General features: G+C 41.1%; 1 protein-coding gene across 1 annotated transcript; it reads left to right on the forward strand.

Annotated features, from left to right (window-relative positions):
* Positions 1-6,607: 6,607 nt before the first annotated feature.
* On the forward strand, positions 6,608-9,090 carry LOC308138918 (E3 ubiquitin-protein ligase TRIM21-like; the record flags this gene model as incomplete). Its single annotated transcript, XM_080521223.1, has 1 exon — positions 6,608-9,090. One exon carries the CDS (start codon positions 6,608-6,610, stop codon positions 8,237-8,239), a length of 1,632 nt encoding a protein of 543 aa, XP_080377349.1. The 3' UTR covers positions 8,240-9,090.
* Between the last annotated feature and the right edge of the window lie 12,437 nt (positions 9,091-21,527).

A 21,527-nucleotide genomic window follows, 5' to 3' on the forward strand; every position in this document is an offset into this window, starting at 1 on the left:
CTGGGCTACATACATTATATGTATATGTATATAAACACATATAATATGTATATGTATATAAACACAAATAATAAGTATAACATGTGTATATTTGAGCTTGACAACAAGAGCGAACCCTGAGGCCCATCTAGTAATATTATAACATGTTACAGCTTCGCTAAACTTGCAGGATATTTAACTAGCAGGCGTGGAAACACCAGTTAATGAATGAACTCTGATCAATCATTTTCAACTCTAAATCTGCTGAAAACGAGCCGCAGAGTCACTGGTGCTGATGATGAAACACAACAACAGGCGTGATTCCACCAAACATCTGGCGGTAAAACGTGAGGCGCTCATGGCGGACGAGCTCAGATATAGAGAAGACACTAGTGATCGTCTGCTGGCTGAATATTGACACTCAAACTCTGAAAATCACCATTAAAATCCAAGCAAATGGTGAAAAGAAACATGTTGCTCACAGTTTCATCTCTGCCTACATGATGACGTATTAAATGAACACGGTGGTTTGACGTTCTCTCATGTTCACCTGGAACCATCATGACCCTGAATTCAAGCCCAATTCACACAACAATGTTTTCAAGTGAAAGCGGAAAACGTTTTGGTGTTTTCACTTTACAATTGTGTCGTGTCGCCACGGCAACGTTTTGAGAACGATGTCCGTTTATACGGAAACGGCAGAAACGCTGAAAATGACGCATGTTAGCATGACAGGCCACAAGGTGGTGCTGTTGGTTGTTTCTGTAATGAAACTACACGTGTGTGTGTGTGTGTGTGTGTGTGTGTGTGTGTGTGTGTGTGTGTGTGTGTGTGTGTGTGTGTGTGTGTGAGAATCTGAAACACACAAAAGACGACCACAGGGAGATTAATCGATTATTGATCGCCCTCCTCGTCCGACCAAGGAACATTTTGTTAGTTTGATTTGTCGACAAAAAACCACAAATAATAATCAGAAGCCAAAAAACTGGTCTTTTTCTCATTTGAGCCAGAAAATAAAAAAATGAGAATTGATGTTTTCATTTTCTGGCTTTTGAACAAAAATCGAAAAAAGGTGGAAATCAACGTTGTCTTTGATGGGCGGGGCTTCAACGCCTCTTTTGTTGATGATTGGTTCATGTTTGCCTGAACTTTTCACAGTAAAAGTCCACATTAACACAACACACTGTTATGGGGGTGGACGGAGGCTCAAGTGCAGGAAGCAGCCAGGAAACACATTCAATGTTCTTTATCTTTTATTTATGTGTTAATTTGAGCAGTAAACATTCTGCTCACAAGGAGTGGGCTGAAGCAAGAAGCTTCTGAGCGCCGACCCCCAAACTCAGAGCAACAAAAAGTACATTTCACACTAGTGTAGAAAGAACAAAACAAATAGATCAACAAAAAAGAACCTCCCACATTTCGTCGTCCTGCAGCAAATGTAGGCGGAGCTTCATCAGTGACATGAAGATCTGATCACGAGGGTCCATCTGAAAGGAATTTTTTTAATCTTTTGTCAGCTGATCAGCCAAAAAACCAAAACGTTCCAAGGGCAAACCAGTGTACAGCAGGCTTCAGTGATCAGAGCGTAGGAGTTGTCTGTACAGTTCGTACTTCTGTACTTCTAAAAGGTATCTGACCAATCGTGTGAAGAAGGGGAACTGGGGATGTATAAAAGACGTGATACAGAGCAGTCGGGGCCTTCTTCACCTTAATCTAGGGTGCATGCTGTGGGTTTGCTCGGAAGAACGGACCCAGCTCGTATTCTGCAACCTCTGCTATATGCATTTTGTATTCTCTCGCTTGTGTGATCAATAAATTCACTCTGGAGGAATCAACTCTGTTTCTGCCTCTCCTGGATCAACGGACACGCGGAATTCATGGGAACACGGGAACGAATTCCAACATCAGCCAGCGTGTGTCCTCTCAAACATGAAGGTGTTTTCAACTCATGGCAGCTTTCACTGCAGCTGGCGTCAGTTTGGAAACAATCCAAGGGAAGACACAGCGCCATGACAAGTCCAGATTATTTCATGCCTGAGAGAAGCTCATGACAACAAGACAACAGCTCCATCTTCTGCTGTGCAAAGTACAAGCTGCTGCCTCTGATGCGTTCTCCTGGAGCGCCCCCTGCTGGGAACCATGCTACATGTTCGTCATGTGCTGGGAAGTCCAGAATAAAGAACAATTTCACAAAGAAAAGCTCTGAATGATGTGCGTCTGCAGGCTGTACGCTCTTGTAATGTCAGATGAATGATCCAAACTTTGTCCCCAAAAGAACCACATTTTGTTACTTTCCACCAAATAACGATGAATATCAAGTACAGGAATATGTCCAAGGCTTAAAATAGACTAATATAAGCAGACAAATGATTTATTCTGCCCTTGTTTGTTGCTGTGGTAAACTTGGCAGATAGCTAACAGGGATCTCCAATAAACACAGAGTCAGCAGGTGCGTTTTGGGATGTTTACTGACGATACACTGTGAAACTGCAATACAAAGATAAAAAATAAAATGTTACAGGTTGTTTGGCTTTGTTCTTTAACACAACAATGATCAAACATAACACAAACACTGATAAACAAATTAAATTCTTGAATAACTAACCACAAAAAATAATTAGCGATTAGCTTAATGCTAACATTGCATTGAAAACGCCATTGACAAGCTAACGCATTAGCCTCGCTCCGTTTTTAAAGTTTTCCCACACAAATATGAACTGTTTCTGAGTCTTCAACAGGCGAGCTCCACACAAGAACAATCAATACTCACAGACATATGTGCCTTCCAGGGTACAGCTGAGAAACCATGAATGAGTATACAATGAAAACAACAGCTTCACTCAAAGCTCCGTGTTTGTGGAGAAAAAACTACGGTAGGTCTGAAGGGACACACAGCACAACGGAGTTCACAATGCCTCTGTTCTCTTAAAGGGGCGGCACATGATTAAATCAACCAAAACACAGCAAACACTGATTACAGAGAGGCGTCATGGACTCACGGGAAAGACGACATTTGTTTGATCATTTTATCTATTTTCTAAGCAATTTTACTTTTCTTTCTTGACATTTTAAGTTTGTATTCCCCTCACTTTTGGAAATTGTAGTCATTTTAGCATTTTCTTTTTTAAATGTCTTTGTGTTTTATTTATTCGACCTTTTTAAAAATCCCAGCGATAAAAGTCATTTTGGAAATGATTCAACTACTTGTGGCTCCAAAGTTGCAGTTGTAAAACTGAGAGGAGGAGGAGGAGGAAGTCTTCTGTCTCCTCCTTCTGCCACTGAAATAGGAAGTTATTCAGACAAACTTGGACTTTCTACGGAGTTCACCTGGAGTCTGTCACGTACTGGTGAGTTTCTACAAGCACACTGAATTCAAAGTCCACCAACTTTCAAGTATAATAGAAAAGTACAAACTGTAAAGTCGCTCCGGGGGAAACTGAGGTTAGTTTCTAACTCATCGACAGAAACTTTGCAAAGAATTTGTAAGGAGTTGTGAGGTTTATCAACAGAGAAAATCACCACAACTTAAAGTGTGAGTGAAGCAGAGACTGATAGGAGTTTATGACGTTTGAGAAAATCCTGTTATTTACCGCTTAAATCGTGTTATTGACGATTAAACGTGATTGTGGTGCGCAGCTTCAGTAAAACCGAAAGTAAAAAATGTCCAGAACGCGGCACGACTTTTAACAGGGACCAAAAAACGAGAACACATTACCCCAATCCTTGCATCTTTGCACTGGTTCCCTGTTAATTTTAGAATTGACTTTCAAATTTTGTTGTTTGTTTTTAAAGCTTTGAATGGACTGGCCCCTCAGTACATTACTGATCTCATCAAAATGTACCAGCCCCTCCCCCCCCTGAGGTCTGAGGGCCAGCTCCAGCTCGTGGGTCCAAAGACCAAGTGTAGAACCAGAGGGGACAGAGCGTTCTCCGTTGTCGGCCCTACGCTGTGGAACGCTCTGCCCCTCCACGTCCCAACAGCCCCCCCACTGTGGACTGTTTTAAATCACGTCTTAAAACCCACTTTTATTCTCAGGCTTTTAACACCGCGTGAGTCGTGTGGTCCCCTGTGTCCTTTATTTATTTTATTGTTCTTATTTATTTTTATTGCCTTTTAAGCATTTTTATATTTCTATTTATTCTTTTAAATTGTTGTATTCTTTTTTGTAGTTTTTTAATGTGTTTGTAGTTTTTAATCTGTTTTTTTTTTTTTATTGTTTTTTTTATGTGCAGTCACATGTGCAGCACTTTGGGAACACGTTGTTGTTAAAATGTGCTATATAAATAAAAGTGGATTGGATTGGAAATGTGGAAAAACAGGAAGTGTCAATGTGATCATACTTTAAGATGTCAGCAAAATGTTTATAAAAGAAGCCAATGCGCCTAAAGAACAATTTTATGTGGCGGATTAAATAATAAAGAAATGGAAAGACATTCTTATTAGTATTGTCTTTAATTTATAGGATAGCATGTCAATTGAACGTAATAAATTAGAAATCAATACGAAAACGCACACCCCAAAATAAAGATGATGTAAATAGGTGAATACGTAATATTAATATTTATAGTAATAGATAATCAGCAGAGCAAACATTTCAAATATCCAGAGTTTGCACACAGTAAACTACAGACTATATAGGAAACCAAATATAATAACGCTATACAAAGCAATATAAAGTATCTTATCTTTATATATATATATATATATATATATGCGTGTGTGTGTGTGTGTGTGTATTTATACATACACATACACACACATATATATATATATATATATTACTGTTGATGATGGCCTAACGTTTGCACAGGCTGAACGACGTAACAGATACATGTTTATGAGGCATGTGTAATATAAAATTTATTTTTTTCTGATGCATATTATAGATATAGACATATTCAGTACAACTTTATTGACATTACAGTGAATTGTTGATAAGCAGTAAACTGCAATTTAATATTGCATGTTCGAATGCTACGTTATGGAGTAACAACAACAATAACAACAACAATAATAATAATTAATAACAACAACAATAATAATAATTAATAACAACAACAATAACAATAGCTTCACAATTGAATCAATGTCAGCTTTTCTAGTTCAAGATTTAATAGTAATAATTCGTTTTAATAATTTTATTGAAGATGTTTTTTTCTTCTAGGTTTTGTGGCGCCCTCTAGAGGCCATGACACGCTTTGCATTAACTTTGCCTCATGGGCCATTTGGCTCTGCAACTTCTAGACTGGATCATGTGCATGCTGACTATGTGGGCTAATTTCCTAGTATTTCCAGACCTTCCTTTTCTATCGGGACCTTTGTATGTTTACTGTCTTGTTCTGAAGGCTCAAGTAGAATAGAATCTAAATCAGGCCTATTCAACTGGCGGCCCACGGGCCAACTCCGGCCCGCGGATGACATCAGACCGGCCGCAGATCAGTTCTGTTGACTTTTTTACTTTTTTTTTATTAAAAAAAAGAAAGACATTTTAAATACATTACAGTCATTCCAATGTGCTTTTATAGAGAAAATAGAAAAGCCCAACATATCCACATGAGCAGCAGGTGTGTTTGTGACGGTGGAAAGAAAAACTCCCCCAACAAGGAGAAACTTTGTAGAAACCAGAGTCAGAGGTGGAGGAATTCTGTGGACCGGTTGGGGTGAAAGGATAGAGGAGAGGAGAGGAGAGGAGAGGAGAGGAGAGGAGAGGAGAGGAGAGGAGAGGAGAGGAGAGGAGAGGAGAGGAGAAACAGAAACAGAGAAAGACTTGGTGGGGAGAAACATACAATACCCTTGTTAGTGCTACATACATTTATTTTCTTCTTTTTAATAATACAATAATCACAGTGATCTAAATATTTTCCAACTGCCATGAGATGAAACCAGCCTGAGCAACAACAGAGCAAAAACCAAAATAATCACAATAATTATAACAAAAGCAAAAACAAAAGGACATAAAACAAAGAAAAAAAAGGAAAAGAGAAATACGGAACGAAACAAAAAAGACAAAATAAAAAGCCGTGGTATTAAGTCTGTTCGATAAACAGCTTTTGTTGTCAGATGCTCAACATTTTCAGTTACTGTGTGACATGAAATCCATTGGCAAGTTCAGCTAATCTTTCAATTCTGATCGTCTGTTTGCTCTCTTCTGTGGATTGTTGAAAGAAATTACAAGTAGAGATGTCAGAATTTACAACATTATACAGAAAGACATACATCATCTTTCAGATGTTTCAAATATGTGTTTATGGGGCTGAAACAGCCTTTGTTCCAAAACAAAAACACTATGATGTGTATAAAGTCAGTGATTTGTACTTTTTGCCATGTACCAAAATAAAAGACTTTTGAATGTGGCAGAGCATCGTGTCAGGTTGAGATCAGGAATAATAGCTCAGGGAATTGTCCGGCCCCCGGGGCCTTAGCTTTCTGAAAATGTGGCCCTCCCAAAAATAGAGTTGAATAGTCCTGATCTAAATGATTTATCCTGGAGGGAATTTTCTTTATAAGATGAAATGTTGGTTTCGGCATAATTTATAGAAAGCCACTACAAGAAGGCCAAAGAACCACATGTACAATGATGCATCAATCTTTCAATCAACTCTTGTCTTTTGTCGTCAGGGTGTGAAGATGTCTGCTGCCAGTCCAGATCACTTCCTGTGCTCCATCTGTCTGGACGTGTTCACTCATCCAGTCTCCACACCATGTGGACACAACTTCTGCAACCAGTGCATCACTGAACACTGGAACTCCAAGGTCATATGTGACTGTCCCCTGTGTCAAGAGGTTTTCTACAAGAGACCTCAGCTGAGGGTCAACACTTTGCTCTCGGAGGTTGCTGCTCAGTTCAGACATGAAGCTGAACACAAAGCCAGCAGCAGCTCAGAGCAACAAGCTGCCAAACCAGGACAAGTTCCCTGTGACGTCTGCACTGGAACCAAAGTGAAGGCCCTCAAGTCCTGCCTGGTGTGCCTGGTCTCCTACTGTCAGACTCACCTGGAGCCTCATCTGACAGTGTCAGTCCTGAAGAAACATCAGCTGGTGGAGCCTGTGGAGAACCTGGAAGGCAGGATGTGTCCGAAGCACCAGAAACCTCTGGAGCTGTTCTGTAAGAGCGAGCAGACGTGTGTCTGCATGATGTGCAGTGTTTTAGAGCACAAGACTCACCAGCTTGTTCCTCTGAGTGAAGAATGTGAAGGGAAGAAGACGGAGCTGAGGAAGACCGAGGCTGAAATGCAGCAGATGGTCCAGAAGAGACGAGTGAAGATCAAGGAGATCAAAGAGTGTCTGAAGAAGAGTCAAGCTGCTGCAGACAGAGAGAAAGCAGAAGGTGTTGAGGTGTTCACTGCTCTGATGCAGCGTGTTGAGAGAGATCTGAACCAGATGATGGAGAGAATGGAAGAGGAAGAGAAAGCCAGAGAGAAACAGGCTGAAGGTCTCATCAAACATCTGGAAGAGGAGATCAGTGAGCTGATGAAGAGGAGCTCAGAGGTGGAGCAGCTCCTTCACTCTGAAGACCACCTCCACCTCCTCCAAGGCTTCTCCTCCCTGAAAGCTGCTCCACCCACCCAGGACTGGACGGAGGTCAGCATCCCTCCATCATCCTATGAGGGGACTGTGGTGAGAGCTGTGGCTCAGCTGGAGGAGACTCTCAGCAAAGACATGAAGAAGAAGGTGTTTGATCCTGAGCTGAAGAGGAAGCAGCAGTTTGCAGTGGATGTGACTCTTGATCCTGATACAGCTCATCCTAAACTCATCCTGTCTGATGATGGAAAACAAGTGAGTCATGGTGACGTGTGGAAGGAGCTTCCAGACAACCCAGAGAGATTTTCTTGTCATATTAATGTTTTAGGAAAACAGAGTTTCTCTTCAGGTAAATTTTACTTTGAGGTTCAGGTCAAAGGAAAGACTGAGTGGGATTTAGGAGTGAGCAAAGAGTCCGTCACCAGGAAGGGAGAGTTCACACTGAGCCCTGATGAAGGTTTCTGGACAATATGCTTGAGAAATGGAAATGAGTACTGGGTTTATAAAGAGCCTTCAGTTCGTCTCTCTCTGAGGTTTGCTCCTGAGAAGGTGGGGGTGTTTGTGGATTATGAGGAGGGTCTGGTCTCTTTTTATGACGTAGAAGCTGCAGCTCTGATCACCTCCTTCACTGGCTGCTGCTTCACTGACAAACTCCTCCCAATCTTCAGTCCCTGTCGTAATGATGGTGGTAAAAACTCTGCACCTCTGATCATCTGTCCTGTCAATCAAACTGTCTGATCAGTTTTCATCATGAAACGTCACCAACAATGAACAAAGTGGTGAGAAAGTGACGATTCACTGTGATCCATGGTGAACAACTCTAGGATTTCACTGAGCAGCAGTTTGTACCTAAAGAAACGTTCTGACAGTTTGTCCCAAACAAGTAAAGATCTGATGGAAGAGGAAACTGAGCAGTCAGATTCATGACATGTTTGACTCAATCAGGAAATTGTTCATGTGTTTGTTTTAGAGCTTCATGAGCAGGAATCTTTCAGTCTGTGTGTCTTCAAGCTGCAGAGTCACAACATGAACACACACGTTTTTCTCTGCAGCTTCAAAGCTTCTTAACGACATTTAATGTGAAGATTTTACAATCAAAAGTAACAGCTGGATGGAACAAGTATAAAAAACCTTTTTATTAAAGTTTTCATTTATGTAGGATGATTAACACGGTGTGTTCAAATGAACGGGTTGAAAGGTAGGAGGTTTGTCCCACACAGTGTAAATTGAAGAGAAACAAAAAACAGCATCAGCAATAAAGTGTAACGGCTCTGTGAGGATCAGTGCAAACTACATCCTGATCACACGTCATTTGTGAGGGTTTTGCCTGTAAATTGCTGAATGTTTGAAAACATAGACTTCAGCTCATGAATATAGACTCGCTTGGATCCCCTGGATTCCTCCTGAGTTTTTCCTCCATGGAAACATTATGGTTGGTGAAAGTTTTCTATTTTATGCATCCCCCTAATGCATTTCTTCTTCTCTGTATGTTTCAAAAGTCTTTTGTTTGTATTTGTATTTGACCAGGTTGATGTTTGGACATTGTTTCTACTCCGTCTCCAATTTGTTCCACAATTGTTCACCTTTAACTGTCGGAATAAAACTTTTCAGGGTTGTGTTTATGTTTCTGAGTCCTAAAGTTGAATTCCTCACGTATTTCATAACGACCAGTACGATCTGGAACCTTCTTTGTATTTGTCTTGGTAACAATCTGTAACTTGCTTTATAGAACATCTGTACTTTATAGAACATCTGTACTTTATAGAACATCTGTACTTTATATAGCATCTGTACTTTATAGAACATCTGTACTGCTTGGAACTCCACAATGTCATTAAACTTCATGATCTTTGGTTTTAAAAATAATGACTTTGTGTGGTCCAGAAACCTTTATGAATTAATGGAATAGCTCTTTTTTGTAACATTACTATTGGTTTTACTGTGTTTTTATAAGTACTACCCCAAACCACAGTACAATAATATAAATAGGGCAAAATCAGAGAACAGTATAAGGTGTGTAAAGCTTTGATATTTAAAATGTGCTTTGCTTTTGCTATTATTGCAAAGTTTCTTGACATTTTCGTAGATCTATATTTAATGTGAGATTTCCAAGTAATTCTATCATCTATAAAAACTCCAAGGAATGTGATTTCATGCACCCGCTCTATAACAACACCCTCTATCTGAACTGCTTCCTGCCAATTGGAATTACTGTTGCCGAATATCATCATTTTGCTTTTACTCAGATTTAGAGATAGTTTGTTTTGTTTGAACCACTTGTTGACACTCTTGAGTTCCAAGTTAACAGTTTGACACAGTTGTAGTAGATTATCAGCAAAATGTGATCATTAGTATACGTTAAGTATAATTGCTTTACATCCTGTTGAATCATTTCGCACCAAATCACTTTGTATTGCATTGTGTAGAATTGAATCTCTATCAAATTCATATCAAATCGTGTCGAATCGGGAACATGGTGAATCAGATGGGATCGTATCTAAGCTATGTATATAATATTCTTAAATTTGCTGTGTTGTTAAAGTGTCACAGAAAACCTGCTGGTCAGGAAGGTTTTACATGAACTCAAACATCAATCAATCTTTATTTATAGAGCACTTTTTATACATGAAAGTAACACAAAGTGCTTCAACAAGAATTAAAAACAGTGTAAAGATAAAATAGATGAATAAAAAGCAAATGAACACACATGCAGACACACACCATAGGTGAAGACATGCCTAGTGACATGAAGACATGGCAGGACACCGAGGACTAAGGTGACATGAAGACATGGCAGGACACCGAGGACTAAGGTGACATGAAGACATGGCAGGACACCGAGGACTAAGGTGACATGAAGACATGGCAGGACACTGAGGACTAAGGTGAGGAAAGGGACACATTTGGGCCGTCCACACTGGGGGCGGCACAACTTCCGACCACAGGGGGCGCCGCCCCACAGATCCCCCCCAGCCGGGCAGACCAGCCAATCCCACCACATAGTGGGGGACCAGCCAGGTTCCCGGGCAGGGAAACCCACGGGACGGCTCCACCAGCGGCAAAACCGGCCACCACCAGTGTAGCGCCCCCTAGAGGAACCACTGGAGATAAAAAAGAAGGTAAAAAATTAGATAATTATCTGAAATAAATAAATAAATAGAAGTAGATAAATACATTGATCAAATATATAACTATATACACACATACATGTATAAAATCAGTTAAAAACCTGATTAAAAAGGTGAGTTTTTAACCCTTTTTTAAAAACCTCAATGGACTCTGCAGCCCTGAGGTTCCCCGGCAGGCTGGTCCACAAACGGGGGCCATAGGAGCTGAACGCAGCCTCCCCGTGAGTCTTGGTCCTCGTTTGAGGGACAATTAAAAGGCCGGTGCCGGAGGACCTCAGGGCCCATGAGGGTTGATATGATAAAAGTAGTTCAGATAAATAACAGGGCGCAAAACCATTAAGACACTTAAAAACTAGTAAAAGAAGCTTAAAATCGATCCTGAAGCGAACGGGGAGCCAATGCAGCGATTTTAAAATAGGCGTGATGTGGCCCGCCCTCTGGTCCTCGTCAGCACTCGTGCCGCAGAGTTTTGTAAGAGTTGTAGTGTTGATAAAGTTTTCTTGGGGAGACCAGAGAGCAGGGCGTTACAATAGTCAATTCGACATGAGATAAAAGCATTAGCACCTCCACGTTTGCCTGAGAGAGAAGTGGGCGGAGTCTGGCTATGTTCTTCAGATGATAAAAACCAGTCTTTGTGACATTTTTGATGTGTGAGATCAAATTAAGCTCAGACTCAAAAGTTACTCCAGGTTCTTTACAGATGAAGATGAGTTGAAATCTAGCAGTTTTGGTAAAAGTTTCTCTCTCTGGTGTTCAGGACCTACAACTAAAATCTCTGTTTTGTCCTGGTTGAGCTGGAGGAAATTTGCTGCCATCCATGACTTGATATCTAAAATACAGTTAAAAAGGGCATCAATCGGCCTTGTGTCATCAGGAGACACGGCCACATACAGCTGTGTGTCATCAGGAGACACGGCCACATACAGCTGTGTGTCGTCAGCATAGCTGTGGAAGCTGACGCCATGTCTCCTGATGACATCCCCTAGTGGCAGCATGTATAAATTAAAAAGGATTGGGCCTAAGATCGACCCCTGGGGAACCCCATAGTGGATTTCATGGGTACCTGAGGAACGTGTATCCAAACTTACAAAGAAGCGTCGATCTGTGAGATAAGAACTGAACCAATTAAAAACATTACCAGAGACGCCGACCAGATTTCTAAGTCTATCTAGTAAAATACAATGATCAATAGTGTCAGAAGCAGCGCTAAGATCCAATCAAATCAAGACTGTGAGTTGTTGGGAGTCTTGATTGTACCTGATGTCATTTAAAATCTTTAAAAGGTCTGTCTCTGTGCTGTGGTCTTCCTAAAACCAGACTGATGCTTCTCTAAAATGTTATTTGTAAGTAAAAATGTATTTAATTGATTAAAAACAATTTTTTCTAAAATTTTGCTAAAAAATGGTAAGTTGGATACATGGATGTTACCTGACCACCGTTGATCATTTTATACGTTGTTTTTCTTTATAAATATGTATATATACACCTTCTTCTTCTGTATCAAAAGTAGAAGGCCATTAAAGATCTGCAGGAGCTTCTTGTGCACTTGAGCTCCTGTTGATCTTTCACGGCCTTCTTCTTTTGATACAGAAGGCCCTCGATGTCAGTTGTGATGCATCAACTTCTGCTTCCGTGCAGAACTTGGTGTATTGTGAGGCGTGGTTAACAGCCGCCTCCATGTTCTTGCCGTCCTGCAGAACATCCCAGTGTGTTTCTTCAAAGCAGTCGTTCGGAGCCGGTTCCGGCTCTGAAGGCCACTTCATGAATGAGCGTGTGCTTGTAGGCAACTGCCTCACTATCAAGTGTAGTGAGGCTCCAGCATGAGGTCGTGACCTGCTTTCCTCCAGTGCAGGCAGTGGGGAGGCACTGTATACATCTCTGACTTTTACATACAGCAGTCCACATGCTGGGTGACAGCAGGAAGTGTGGAGTCACCATGTACATGATTGAAGTCACCACATATTAACATAATAGCCTCTGGGCAACAGTGGAGTGGAGGACACCACACCTTCCTCCCTGTTGCCACCAGGTGGAATATAAGTGCATGTACATGGGTCCGTTTCACGAAGCAGGTTTAAGAAGCCATGGGCTTAACACCGAGCTCTGAGTCGAGTTACACTGAGACAGAAAACACTGAGTTTTCGGTTTCATGACGCCGGATTTTGATCAGTTTGATGAACTCGGAGTAGTTTCACCTGGAGTTAAGCGCGTGCACCACGACTCTAAAAAGACCGCATCGGGCTTCCGGTTTGGCGACGAGATGGAGTAGTCGCATATTTCCAGGCTCCCACTAAAATCAATAATACTATTCTTTACAGTTCGACTGAGAGCACTAACTGCCGCTGACACTGCTGCTGACTTTGAATAATACTATTAACTCCTCGCGCTGAACAGGAATATGTCTAGCAGAGCCAAGAAAGAGGAGCAAAAAAAGGAGGATCCGGCTGCGAGTGCCATTATGGCTATGCTAACAACAATGCTAGCGGACCATAAGACGTCTCTTTCATCGGAATTTAACACCGCCTTTTCCAAACTGGAGAAGAAACTAGACAACATTCAGACCACACTTCTGGATCACCAGAAGCGTCTCTCCTCGCTGGAACTATCCGCCAACACGACAAGTCAAGACGTGCTCGCCATGGATACCAAGCTAACTTCCGTAGCTGAGGAAAATGCTAGGCTAAAAGTGAAACTTATAGATCTAGAAAGTAGAAGCCGCCGGAACAACATACGAATTGTTGGCTTACCCGAAAATATCGAAGGTCCACACCCAACAACATTCTTCTCTCAACTCCTGGTCGAGGTTTTTGGTGAACCTACGCTGACGCCGGCCCCGGAGCTGGACCGTGCTCACCGCTCGCTAACAGCTAAGCCAGGCCCCGGTGAGAGGCCTCGAGCCGTCGTGATTTGCTTCCACAGGTTCCAGATGAGGGAGCTGGTGGTGCGGGAAGCTCGGAAACTTAGAGGCAAACTGAAATACAAGGACTCCCCGATCCACATTTTTGAAGACTACTGCCCTGAAGTTCTGGAACAGCGGGCCGTGTACCGAGACGTTATGAGGGAGCTCTACAACCTCGGCCTCAGACCAGCCCTCCATTACCCGGCTAAGCTAATGGTTACGACCAAGGACGGAAAGAGACGGCGGCTTACATCTCTTGAAGATGCCCAGGACTTTGTTAAGTCCCAGAAGCGCAGCCAAGGTGCCACAAATGACTAAAATCGTTCGAAAGGGCTTTAATGTGAAATATGCTTGCTACATAATGCACAGTTACATTGCACTAGCTTGGCCCATTATAGCAGCGCTTATGGGTCATAGCCCGGTTATTGGCCTTATTAATCAGCATACGGACTGATAGAAGTTCACTGTATGTGAGCATTTGACATTGTGTTGACTGTTTTATTGGGGGCTTTTTTTACCTTTCTTCTTCTTCCCCAGGTTCATGAGGATTGTGTTTTACCATGTTTAGCTGTGGTTATATGGGGTCGGCTTGAAGTTTGATTATAAATATTACATTTGTTTTAAGCATACATGTGTATGTATGTATATATATATATATATATATATTTTTTTTTTTTCCTCTCCTCTGGATCTTCGAACTTCTTTGAGCATTCTACATTCTACGTTAATTTAATGAGTGTTAGTTGCAGTTTTGTACCACCTTAAAATGATCTGGCTCAGTTTGAGCTGAACTGTTGTTCTTAAGGGATGGAAATACCGGAAGCCAAAATGGATATTTCCATGCAGGCGCAAGGACAGCGTACTGCGGTGAAAAGGACACTAAAAGTTCAGTTTCGACATTGGGGTTTTCAGGTTTTGGGACCATGGTTTTGTAAGGGGTTGCCAGGTTTGATTTACCTGGCACTGCTGCCTATTGTTTTTGTGTGTGTGTGTCAGAGAGAGAATGTTGTGTTTTTATGTTTGTGTTTTTGGTTTGCTTGTTTCCTTGTTTTCCCCTATTATGCTTCTGTTCTCCCCCTCCCGTTACTAGTACTCTCTGCAGTTTCCAACAGCCACTCACCGGTCCTCCATCTGGTCTGCTTGTTCACACCAGCCCGCTCTGCTCTCCTAATTGGATGTGGTGAGATATGACCAGAACCAATAATGCACTTAGATTTATTTCATGGAATGTGAGAGGTGCGGGAAATGTTACCAAAAATGATAGGATTCTGACCCATCTTCAACATCTTAGAGGAGATATATTTTTCCTTCAGGAGACCCACCTTCGCAACAGAGAGGTTTCACGGGTTAAAAGGGGTTGGATTGGCCATATCTTCCACTCAAAATTCAACGAAAGGGCCAGGGGCACTGCTATCCTTGTTCGTAAAAACATTCCATTTGAGCTCGGCAAAACTGTAGCAGACCCAGCTGGCCGTTATGTTATTGTCTCCGGCAAGCTGTATGATACCTTGGTTATACTCGCTTGCGTCTATGGCCCCAATTGGGATGACAGCTCGTTCGTGACAAAATTATTTACTTCCTTTCCTAATATTGACAACCATTATATCATTATGGGCGGGGATTTTAACCTTGTACAAGACCCTATACTGGACCGCTCATCTAATAAGTTGCTTCCCTTATCCAATTCAGCTAAAACAATAGATACCTTCACCAAACAGTTGGGGCTTATAGACCCTTGGAGACATACCTCTCCTACAACTAAACAGTTTTCCTATTTCTCCCATATACATCGCACTTACACTCGCATAGACTTTTTTCTCCTTGACAATAGATTACTCTCCAAAATTGATTCATGTAATTATCATAGCATCGTAGTCTCAGATCACGCTCCCACATCAGTTGATATTAATATGTACACTCAAATCAGACCCTTTAAACAATGGCGATTCAACTCCACTCTACTGGCAGAAGAACAATACAAGCATTTCGTACATGATCAAATTAAAATTTTCTTTGAACTAAACGACTCACCAGAAATAAGCAGAGCAATATTATGGGAAGCATCTAAAGCTTATATGAGAGGTCAACTTATATCCTTTGTTTCAAACCAAAATAAAACAGAAACCACTCGCATTGCTGAATTGCTCCGAAGGATTAAAGATTTGGATGATGGGTATGCTTCCAATCCAGACCCAACCTTGTATAAAGATCGCCTTGGCTTACAAACAGAGTTTGACCTTATGTCTGTTAACAGAGCAAAATTACAAATACTCAAATTGAGACAACGCTTTTTTGAATCTGGGGAAAAAGCTGGGAAGCTCTTAGCCCACCGTATCCGGGAGGAAGCATCCTCCAGGCTTATTCCATCTATCCGATCTAATACGGGAGAACTACTTACTGATCCAACCAAGATTAACGAAACATTTGCTGCATTCTATACTACACTCAGACTCAGACTGCCCCCCTCCTTCAAATGAACTGTTTGGTGATATGCCCTTTCCTCAAGTAGAACCTGAGGTTGCGAGGGGCTTGGGTCAACCCATTACTGTTGTTGAAATCACAGAAGCCATTAAATCATTGCAAAGCAGTAAATCACCTGGCCCAGATGGCTTCAGTGCAGAATATTTTAAGACTTTTTCCAATGCTCTTGCTCCAGCTCTAAGAGACATGTATAATGAGGCATTTTTAAACCGCCGTCTCCCAGAATCCTTATCAAATGCCACTATTTCTCTTATCCTGAAAAAAGAGAAGGATCCCTTGCTCTGCAGCAGTTATAGACCAATTTCACTCCTAAATGTAGACCTAAAAATTCTCTCCAAGGTGCTCGCTCTCCGGCTCCAACGGGTGATGTCTTCCATCATCTCGCTGGACCAAACAGGTTTTATGTCTGGTCGGCAGTCCTCACATAATACCCGGCGCCTTCTAAACATCATCCATTCACCAAATCCCATGACGCCAGAAGTGGTGGTATCTCTTGATGCGGAGAAAGCCTTCGACCGGGTTGAATGGGAGTATTTATTTACGGTAATGGGTCGGTTCGGTCTTAGTAAAGATTTTATTCTCTGGGTTAAACTCTTATATTCGTCCCCAGTGGCTTCAGTGCGTACGAATAACACATTATCTCCCCCCATCTCTCTTAAAAGAGGCACTAGACAGGGATGCCCGCTGTCACCACTCCTGTTCGCTATCGCGATAGAACCCCTTGCTCTTTGGCTGCGTGCAGAAGAGGGCTTTCAAGGTATTACCAGATTGAATACTCAACACAAAACCTCGCTTTATGCAGATGATCTGCTCTTGTATATTTCAGACCCTGTTACCTCTCTCCCTGTGATTATCGACATTTTGGAGCGGTTTGGCATGTATTCAGGCTACAAAGTTAATTATCAAAAAAGTGAACTGTTTCCGGTTAACGCATTAGCTAAACAGCTCCCACGTTCTCTAACATCATTTAAATGGGCAGACAACGGGATCCGCTACCTGGGAATTTTTGTCACTCCAAATATGTCTGACATGCTCCGGGCAAATTTTTTACCTTTAATTGAAAAGATAGAGAAGGATTTTGCCCGTTGGTCTGTTTTACCTCTATCTCTCGCTGGTCGGGTTAACTTGATCAAGATGATCATCCTTCCTAAACTTCTCTACCTTTTTCAACATGTCCCCATATTTATCACAAAATCATTTTTCGATAAATTAGATAAATCAATTTCCAAATTCCTATGGGGAACTAAACCGGCTCGAATACGCAAATCAATTCTACAATCCCCTAAATGTGAGGGAGAGCTTGCCCTCCCCAATTTTAGGCATTATTATTGGGCAGCTAACATACAGAAACTCCTATACTGGATGGATGGAGGCTCTGAGCCCCTCCCAGCCTGGGTGCATCTTGAGACTGCAACCCCACACTTTTCACTACGTTCTGCCCTATGCTCATCACTCACTCTTCCTTTAAAACCTGTAGGTACTAGCCCCATTGCATCGATCTCCATGAGAATATGGAACCAGCTCAGGAAGTGTTTGGTCTTGCAGGGCCCCTCCATACTAAGCCCACTACTGAAAAACCACTTATTCAAACCTTCTTGTACTGACCCCGCATTTGCAATTTGGCACGATCGTGGTATTATTACCGTGAAAGACCTCTATAAAGATGGCATCTTTTTATCCTTCGCTGAACTGTCTTCTAAATATGACTTACCGAACTCCCACCTTTTTCGTTTTTTCCAGGCGAGAGATTTTGTAAAGAAGCAGTTCCCACACTTCCCAAATCGCCCTCCGGAAACTTTGATCGACACTTTGCTATCAATGGGCCCCAATCATAAAAAGTGCATCTCCGTACTATACACCTCCTTACGTTCAATTGCCCCAAACCCCTTATCATTAATTCGAGCTTCATGGGAGAGTGATTTAAATATGAATATAACCGAGCAACATTGGAACTCCGCCGTGAAGTTGGTCCATTCCTCCTGGATATGTGCCCGCCATGGCCTCATCCAATGCAAAATCCTCCACAAAGTTCACTATACCAATTCAAGACTATCTAAAATCTATCCCTCTGTTAGCAATATCTGCACTCGATGTAAACAATCTCCTGCTGATCATATTCATATGTTCTGGTCTTGCCCTAAGCTAGGTTCTTTTTGGGAGAGTATTTTCAACACTATAGGAGGAGCATATGGTCAGACAACTCCTCCTAACCCGTTATCAGCTATATTCACCATCTCCCCTGACACCACATTTTCTAAGTCATTAAAACATTCTGTTGCCTTTACGACCTTGTTGGCCAGGCGACTCATTTTGTACAATTGGAAGTTGGCTCACCCCCCATCATATGCTCGTTGGATTAAAGAAGTCCTCTACAATCTAAAATTAGAAAAACTCCGGTTCTCGTTAAAGGGCTCTACTGAAACGTTTCAGAGTTTGTGGAATCCCTTTCTGTTGTACATCAAGTCTCTTGATTTATCCCCAGATCCTGATGAGGAATGATCTCTTCTATTTATTTATTTATATGTTTATTTTATTTATTTATTTATTAAAATTTTCCTCCCCCTTTTTTTTTTTTTCCCCCCAATCTTTAATGTCTGTCCTTTACGTGGTATGAGTGTGTGTGCGAATGTCTATGTTTGTATCGTAGGTTTGTGCCATGTGTCTAAGGTTATATGACCTGAGTGGGGTGGGTGGGTGAAGGGAGGGGGGCATGAGGGGCTTTATTATTTTTGAAATGTACCATTTCATTTACATTTGTTTTGAAAAATGTCAATAAAAAGAGTTGGAATATAAAATCTGGCAGAATCGGGGCATTAAGCACTTCAAGGATCTCTACAAAGATGGTGTTTTTTCAAGTTTTTCGGACCTGTCATCAGGTTTCAGCTTACCAGCGTCTCACTTGTTTCTTTATTTCCAAATTAGACATTGTGCCTCCACCCTATTCCCCTCCTACCCATCCATTCCTGTTAACCAGCCATGGGATGTTCTTCTATCTTTCAAATCCAGTCAGAAATCTCTAATATCTAAAATATACTCACAACTAATGATTTTTGATGAATACTCGGCTAATAAATCTCACAGTTCTTGGGAGCAGGAGCTGGGGTTGAAGTTTACAGGTCAATTATGGGATGAGGCCATTAATAGTATACGTTGAAGCACACCCTGCTGCATAGAGTTCACTTATCAAAATCTCGACTCTCCCGAATATATCCTAATGTTCTAGACCAATGTGATAAATGTCACGTTTCTAACTGTAATTTAAGCCATATGTTCTTCCTCTGTCCCAGATTACAGACATTCTGGAGCGACTATTCCACGATTATGTCAAAAGTTCTGGGGAAGAACATTAAAATGAGTCCCTACCTCGCTATATTTGGGCTTTGTGTTGACTCCTCCCATATAAACCCTCTACAGTCAGAGATATTGGCCTTTACATCCCTGTTGGCAAGACGGTGTATTTTATTTCTGTGGAAATCCCAGAAGTCCCCCTCAATTGCCTGCTGGCTAAAAGATGTTATGTATTATGTTAAATTAGAAAAGATCATTTTTCCTGTAAAAGGTAACACTGCTAAGTTTGTCCGTAAATGGAAACCTTTCATAGACTACTTTAACTCTTTACAAACCTTGCCTCCTGATTGATGTGCTTGTCTGTTGCCAATCCACACTCCACTCCTTTTTTTTTTTTTTATCTAATTTTATTTAATTAAATTTTTTCTTGATGTTTTTTTGTCTGTTTGTTTGCTGTTTGTTTTGTTTAGTTTCCTTGCTATTCCCACACCTGGTGTTGTTCACCCTTTATTTGCCACTGTTGTTTCTCGACCATACTTATGTAACTTGTGGTGTTGTACTTTATTGTTACTTATCTGTATTTAAGACTTGTCTATACATCCGTTTAATTATTAGTCATTATTATTACTTAGTCATTGTTGTGGTTACTGTTATTTTCGAGTATGTAATGACAATAAAAGTATATATGAACTTATTGAGGATGTTGTGTAGTGACATCCACTCATCTTTCTCTCTTTCTCCCTCTTATTCTCTCTTTTTATTTTTTTGGGGTGGAATTATTAAAATTCTTCTAATATTTAAATAAATATGCAATTACTTACAACATATACTTGTTTTTTTTGGGGGGGGGGTTTAATCTCACACTACTATAATAAAGCAGCCGGTGGAGCCACACGCTGCACAAGGTGCCTTTATTTTACCACCTGCTGTACAAAATGTCTGTCGGCCACTGAATATGATGTTTTTGTCCATATTTAGAGGAGCGACTGACGGCAGGTCACCAAGGGGAGGACCAACACTTGTTGTTTTCCACTTAAAGCACTTATGGAAGTCAAACTGTGCCATCAGATTCTGAATTCTAGTTTCTAACTCTGAATTTTTTTTACCATCGAAATCAGACTTTGAATTTGAAAAGCTGTCTAAAACATCTAAAAATATTCAGTGTCTAAAAATTCATCTGCAAAAAAAAATTCGGCTGCAAAAAAAAATTCGGCTGTAAAAAAAATTGGGCTGCAAAACAGCCAGAATGTCTGCGTCATCAGGACGATGCATCGATACCTGTCTCATTCACCCAACATCCAATCAGGGGAAGCTTTGTTGGTCACGTGACCAGTGCAACACTGGGCAGGAGGCCCAGGGTTTTCAATCAGACATGGAGGCCAGCGGGAGTGACGCTTCGGTGAGTATTTGCCATTTATGTCTGTAAACCACACGTTGCAAATCACCAGAAGTTATGAAGCAACATATGTGGTGAACTTTTAATGATGTGTGAAAATGTTTTCAAAGAAATTACATTTACTGTATGCAATGTTTTACATGCAGGAAATAGATAAATTGTCTCCTGTTTGATTTTTTTTTAATGTCCATTGAATACTCTAATCTGCGCAGTGCTTGTTCTGGCAAAAACATTTTTTAACAAACATAACGTGAGCTGCCCCCCCCCCCCCCCCCTCCCCCCCAGTGAAAATCAGTGAAAATAGTCAAGTGGTTTGTGCTGATTAAAAGTATCGTTTGTGCAGTTTTACTTTGTAAGATATAATAAAATGATTGTGAACAAAAATGGTGTCAATCTGCATTGGTGGTGGGTTGTACTGCCTTTGTTTTTAAGATATTAAATAAATAATTTGAGGAAATACAAAACCTGAACAAAAAATGATATCTTAAAGGCATATTGAATGAGCATATCTGAATTTATGTTTGCTGATGGAAATGTTTTATTTAGTTGTTAGGTCTTGATAATGTCTGTATACACCACAGTGTCATCTTTTCTGCTAATCAAACTATGTCACTTCAATTAAAGTCCAGTGATATTCAGTTGTTTAAAACTATCTTGAAGTTCTAGTTTCTAGATAAATGATCAGTTATTATCATGTTATTTTTTCAATGCAGGTTCTTCTTCAGCGGATCACATGGCCTCAAGACGACAGTGATGATGAGGACGATTGCTCAATTCAAGCAAAATGCTGCATGTGGAGCTATGTAGGACAGTTCATAGCCAATGGTAGGTTTA

The sequence above is a fragment of the Blennius ocellaris genome (genome assembly GCF_963422515.1).
Source record: "Blennius ocellaris genome assembly, contig: SUPER_13_unloc_2, whole genome shotgun sequence".
NCBI lineage: Eukaryota > Metazoa > Chordata > Actinopteri > Blenniiformes > Blenniidae > Blennius > Blennius ocellaris.